The sequence below is a fragment of the Selaginella moellendorffii genome, unplaced genomic scaffold (assembly GCF_000143415.4).
Source record: "Selaginella moellendorffii unplaced genomic scaffold, v1.0 SELMOscaffold_59, whole genome shotgun sequence".
NCBI classification, from domain to species: Eukaryota; Viridiplantae; Streptophyta; class Lycopodiopsida; order Selaginellales; family Selaginellaceae; genus Selaginella; species Selaginella moellendorffii.
In genome coordinates, this window is record NW_003314320.1 from 232,738 (window position 1) to 239,126 (window position 6,389).

General features: G+C 48.9%; 1 protein-coding gene across 1 annotated transcript; it reads left to right on the forward strand.

The window, feature by feature from the left end:
• The first annotated feature begins 1,869 nt into the window (after window positions 1-1,869).
• On the forward strand, window positions 1,870-5,016 carry LOC112351297 (homeobox-DDT domain protein RLT1-like). The gene is made up of 7 exons (XM_024688913.1): window positions 1,870-1,986; window positions 2,080-2,273; window positions 2,330-2,827; window positions 2,987-3,655; window positions 3,709-3,816; window positions 3,883-4,098; window positions 4,208-5,016. The coding sequence occupies exons 2-7, from the start codon at window positions 2,184-2,186 to the stop codon at window positions 4,892-4,894; spliced, it is 2,268 nt and encodes a 755-aa protein (XP_024544681.1). The 5' UTR covers window positions 1,870-1,986; window positions 2,080-2,183; the 3' UTR covers window positions 4,895-5,016.
• Window positions 5,017-6,389: the final 1,373 nt, after the last annotated feature.

Consider the following 6,389-nt stretch of genomic DNA (forward strand, 5'->3'; position numbering starts at 1 on the left):
TGGCTGGCTTACTAATATTAATTAAAAACTAGTAGTAAACATTTAAATATTTAGGATTTTATAAATGCTTAAGCCAAAGAAACTAGTAACTCACTTTAGAATTACACTAACAAACTAATCCTTGTAATCCTGTACATTGAAGATGCCTTCCTCTTCACAGTGAGGAAGGGAGGGAAGGGAGGGCGGGGCATGATGATAGCTGTGGGGATCCATGCCTATTGTTGTCTGGTAGATAGCATACTTGATGGCTCACACTGTTCTTGCTAGCAGCTATTGCTCAAAAGCCTATGCCATCCACCAGCTATAATCGTCTATTGGACTCTTGAGCACCTCGAGATCAAGGCCAAGCTTTGCTGTCCATTTCTTGAGCTCAGATCACCAACCTCCATTTCGCTCGTATACATCAGGCTGATGGAGTCATCGATAGCTTAAATCAAGAGCTTTCGTTTGCAGCTGCCGCTGGGTCTTCACTTAATTGATCATCCGTTTCCACACAAGGAGCTCCAAGGGCCATAATTCAGACTCGAACAGATGATAGGATATGACACATCTCCTGTATGAAGCTCCATGCGGATAAAGTGGTATTGGAGCTCCTCCACTTGATCCCAGAGAGCATCCATCATTCCTAGACAAGATGACCGTGGAGAGTTCAGCTATGAAAAGTTGTCGCTTGGCACTTCAGTGGGTGACAAGTGCATTGGAACAATCTGAGTGGAATGCAAAGTATGCACCACGTGCCGCCGTAATGCAATCTATGATCCCCACCTTTCGTGGATTGTTCTTGTGGATAATATATCTGAGGTACTTGTAATGGTCTACTTTCTGAAGTGCAATCCCATGGTAGGAGCATACCCTGGCCCAACACCATTGACTTCCATGCATGTGGCCTCACAGAATTCGCTGAGTGCATTGAGGTAAGCTGCATTTGGCGAGCTGAGGAGCCGAACAGAGTATATCATTTACGTAAAGCAGTGCATATAAATACATTCCCGAGAGTTGGTATGGCGTGAGTGTTTTGCCCTCATGGACTCTAGTGCGTCAATGTAGATTGCGAAGAGTCAGCCGTATGCTTTTCTTTAACGTCCGTTGCCAAAAGACGATTACGGCTACGCATGAAGTGGCGGTTTCTAGCACAAGCATAGCAGCGGCGCAAATGCAAGACAGTCTCAGGCATTGCAAAGTCCCCTCTCGCCATGGCGTTGCTTGCTACTACAAACCCACATGGGCCTTATGGATGGTAATCTGCTCACTTAGGAGAGATTTCAATGCCAGGATAGCCCGCCCAAGTGGAATGTGTCCTTTCTCCACCAGATGCCCAGTGCCGTGAGTTATGTGCTTAACAGCTCAGGCAGCAAACTGAGATCCAAAAGCTAGAGGTTACACATGTGAGACCTGGGCCTTGCAAGATGGGGGCCTGAGCATTGTATATTACTTGCTGCTGCGGCGTGCTAAAATCAACTGAGTCCCCAAGTCAAACCATGTGCAAATTCCCTCCACTGCACAGCGCTGAGTTCACAGGTCCCTGCTACAGCACCTTTAGCTGGGATAAGAGTGTTGTTGACACTTTCAGAGGGAAATTGCGTCTATCTTTGCATTCAGGTGGAGGCTAAACCCTAATAGTAATAATTAGGTATTATTATTATATGCGATGGTTGTAGCGGAGATGATAAGCATAAAAGAAATACGCTTATCAAAAAGTATATTCTCATTCAAGCAAGATTCCAGAATCTTGATTTGTTTCTTAAATTTACATTTGAAACATTACATTTGAACGTTACTAGGGTTCTCACACATATCATGGGGATCCCGGCGCGAGGGGATGGCGGCGAGCAGCGGAGGTATTTCAGAGAAACGCCGGACGTGAGCGTCACGCCGGTGGATTTCCTGTGCTCCACGAAGGAGAGCGATCTCTTCCTGGCGTGGAATGTGACCAAGATCCAGGGATGGTGGAAATCTAGGGCCTGCGCTAGAGAATTCGCTGCCATGGTTTCTCCTTTCTCCGCTCTCTTGAGATTTCCTTCGTTTCCCTTTTGGTATTTCAGCTTTTTCTCTCTTTTTTATTTTGTTTTGTTTTGGCAGAAAGAAGCTGCGCGTTTGCTGCAAGCGGCCTGGAGGAAGCACCGAAATGCCAGGAGAATACGAAGAAAACGGGGCCGATCTAGAAATTCACTGCACGCTGCTGCATGGACGATCCAACGCATGACCGATTGTGTGGATTGGTTGCTCTCGTGGATGCTGTCAACCAAGGGAGCACTGTTCGCTCGGCCATAGAGGTGAGTTTTTCTTTGTTTTCATCACTCAAAGTTTGCATATAAACTTTGCATTCCAGGAGCGATACGAGGCTGCGTCGGCTCTCAAGAGACAGCTCTGGGAGGAAGTCCAGATCGATAAGCGTCGGCTAAAAGAAGAATGCAGCAAAGCCGAGGCTGCAAAGGTCGACGAGACGAATCTACAACAACAGCAAGTGGATGAGAAACCACTGCTGCAAGCTCTGGAGAATGGATCACAGGAGGCTCAGGAGCAGCAGCTGGATGGAGATGAAGATGGCAGCTCCAATCCTGCGCAAGCCTTGAGCGAAGATCCAAACGAGAGGCAGCAAAAGTGTGCTTCGCAGCACTCGGACAGGTCCCGGGCCGATATGAAAGCCGATATCAGGTTGCGGGCGGAGAAACTCTACGTTATTCGGTCGCTTCCTCTAGGTTTGGACCGGAGGCACATCCGGTACTGGCAGTTCGTCACTAGTAGTAGCGGACACGACCCTGGGTGTAAAAGGATCTACTTTGAATCGCATGAAGATGGCCACTGGGAAGTCATCGACACCGAAGAGGTGAGTGTAGTATCCTTCATCTTATTGAGTTGCATGGCTTTAGAGAAATGTTTGTTCTCCCAGTTTTCATGGATGGTTTTCGTTTCTTACGTGCAAGAGTTTTCTTTTCTCTTCTCTTATTGGTCACTCACTAAACAAAGTTTGTGTCCATTCCGGTAGGCTTTGAACGCGCTGATGAACTTTCTGGACATAAGAGGCACGAGAGAAGCAAATCTCTTCGTAGCTCTCAAGGAGCTTGAAGGCTCGCTAAGGCAAGCCATGAGCAGCTCTAGCACCAAGCAGAACCAAGACCACCACCAAAGTCACCACACCGGAAATGGAAATGGAGCTGGAGTTCAAGCTGGAGCTGCGAGTGGAAATGGAAATGGAAACGACTCTTGCGAGGGGAGTCCATCTTCCAGCGCCGTGGTTGGAAATGGCGGCAAAGACTCGACGAGCTCCGACGCTCGGGTAGGATCGCTCAAAGTCGAGCTCGGAAGATCAGCGTCGGAGAACTCCGGCGCCATGGAACGATACAAAGACATGGAAAGGTGGCTGTGGAGGCACTGCAGCGTCAAGGCGCTGCAAAGAGGTGGCGAGAAGCGACGAGAGAGCGAGAGCGATGGGATGATCGCCGAGTGTGAGTCGTGCCATGACTTGCGCTGGGCCGTCGACAAGCACTGCCCGTTTTGCCACTCCACCGGCGAGGAAGATGTCTGGAGTGATTTCTCGCAGCACGTCCGCGACTGCGAGCAAAAGATGATCAGCAGGGATCCCGCCTGGAGAATCCAAGGTGGTGTTCTTCCTCCGCGAATACAGTTGCTCAAGAAACTGCTGTTTCTAGTCGAGGTAACTTTCGTTTCTTCTATTGCATTGTCTTGAAACGCTTCCTTCTTCCCTAGATTTGTATTCCTTGCGAGGCACTTAAGCCTGCATGGTCGACAAATTCTTACAGAAAGGCGTGGTGTCAAATGCTCAAGGTTGCTTCTTCGGCAGGAGAAATTCTCCAGGTAGAGTTAAAAGTTTTGGAGCTTGGTGCTATCTTTCTTTATCTCTTTTTCTTGTTTTCTTTGCAGGCATTCATGGATCTGGAGGGAGCAATCGACGAGGACTGGATCTCTTCCTCGTACGAGTCGATCGAGCAAGTTGGCAGACTCATCGGCATTCAGAGAAAAAATCCCCCCTGGATCCCGCAGACCTCCGCTGCTGTTGCTCTTCGACTGATGGTCTTTGACTCTTCGATCGCCTACACCGAAGAACAAAAGCAGCAGCTCATGGACAGGCAACGAAGAGTAAGCCATCCATCCATTTCGCGTGTTCTTTTGCTTACTTTTTCCTGAGTTTTTACTTTCGTTCGTGTTTTTAAGTTGAGAATCGGTCCTTACGCTTCTCTCCTTCCAGGTTCCAATGAGAAGATCGAAAGGAGAGGCCCGCGAAGTTTTATACGAGGCTGGTAGTACTAGGCCGGCAGAAGGAGAGGAAGACAAAGAGACCAAGGAGGCAGAGTTTAATTCTCAAGAGGAGGAGCTACCACCACAGTTTTACGAGAGGAGTGGTGGTGACTTTGGAGCTCATCCATCTTGGAGCGCTCGGCAAGAGAGCGCCGCCGTTCTACTGGAAGAGGAAGAAGAAGATGATGAAGACGAAGACAAGAGGCTGGCAATGAAAGCTAGTGGCGAGAGTGACGATAGCTCGCAGATGAACTGGGAAGGCCAGGATTCTTTCGAGGAGCTCGAGCAGCCAGGCCATGGAAGCCTCCATCATCTGGAAGAGCTGGAGATGGAGGAGGAAGAGGATGGATTGATGTTGGAAGAGGAGGAGGAGCTGAGTGACGAGGAAGAGGAGAGCGAGGAGGAAGAGTTCCAGCAGGAAGCGTCGAGCAGTGATACGGACGAAGAGCAAAACAAGCACGACAACTTGGTGGTGGCCAAGAACTTGATCAACATCAATGCGAGCTTGGAAGAAAGCGGTGATGATCTTCATACTGCTGCTGCTGCTAGCAAGATCAATGGGGGTTCCAGCGAGAGAGTTGTAAACTGCGGCTTGACAAGCGAGTTAGAGTTTGAGCGGGGGACGTATGAGGAGTGAGTGGAAGTTTTACTTTCTCCCATACAGCGAAGGTGTCTCTCTTCTCGTCGTACAGTTTGATTTGTGAATTCAACCCTGACTTTTGTATGTAATTTCTTCTAGGAAAAAAGGTTTCTTTATTCTATGAATTTGCTTTGAGATGTCCTAGATTAAACATTTGACAGAAGGCAGAAGAGACTCGTTCTTCATTTTCTTGATACTTAAAAAAGTGATGTGTGGGATTATGATTGAACGCTTTTAAGTCAGAATCTGTGCTACATGCAGAGCTCTCTACCTGATTAAGGTTAGGAAGAATTATAATCCATGTTTGAATTAAATCCAGAATATTCTTATTCTAGAGTCTTAGAACCCTAAACGTCCAAACCCTAAAGCTGAGGGTGGCATCGATGGATGCATCAGAACTGGAGAGTGACGCAGCGGCATCGGAACTCGAGAGTGATGCAGCGGCTGAGTTGATGCTTTTGGAAGAGGAGCCATTCGTGAGAGGTAGTGTCAAAGCTTACCTTGCTCAGCCTATGAGGGCTGTGCCTGCTGGGGTTGACGCATATCATCGTTTCCTGTTGTCGACATCACCTCCTCTGGTGGATCTCTGCCCGCAGGACTTCGAGACGGACTGCTGGGATAGCTTCCTCTGTGATATGAATTCTTGGTTCTCTGGGCTTCCAGACAGGCCTCTGAGATCAAAGCCAGAAGTGCTGATCGATCTTCATTTCAGAGGTTTCCTTTTCTCAGCGGCTGACACGGTGCTGCAACTCGTAAAGGGACCCAAGGATGTGTGTGCTGGCATGGCGAGCTATGCCATTGGGAACTGGATAGGTGCGCCGGAGCTTGTGGTGAGCAGCAAGGGCCATAGCCCGCTTGTTGTTGGTGTCATGGTGGGGGTCATTGACACGGGAGCAGTTGCGAGGGTCTATGCTTACATGCTGAGCAGTGGTTCTTCGTTTGGGGTCGTCTCATCCTACGCAGAGACGAAGTTTTGCGCGCGCTTGGACAACCGGTTTCTCTTGTCAGACCCTGTTCCACTTCCGCTTATCGGCATCAGGTTTCTGATTCACATGGCTACTGGACACAGGGTGCAGCAGAGTACCAGGCCACTACCTTCTCCACGAGGCTTTGCGTCGCGCTTTGCGATGGGTGTCTTTGAGACGTGCTGCCATGTCGCAGGGGTGCATCGCATGGCCAAGATGGTCCACGAAGTGGGCAGCTTGGAGGCTCGGGATCTTCAGATTCTAGAGTTTTTGTCCGGGGCCACGGGAAGGATTTCCGCTGTTTACCGTGCTCTGTACAAGGGCAAAAACGTCGTCGTGAAGATCACGGACTTGACCACAGGTTAAAAGCTTATTTCTACCAACCCAGAGCTTTCACCAAATTGTGATTGGCTTTTGCAGGTGTTACGAGTGTCCAAGACTGCTTGATGAAGTGTGTGAGGGAGGTGGATGCGTACATTCGGCTGCATAAGCTGCAGCGAACTTGTATCCCTTGCTTGTTTGAGTAT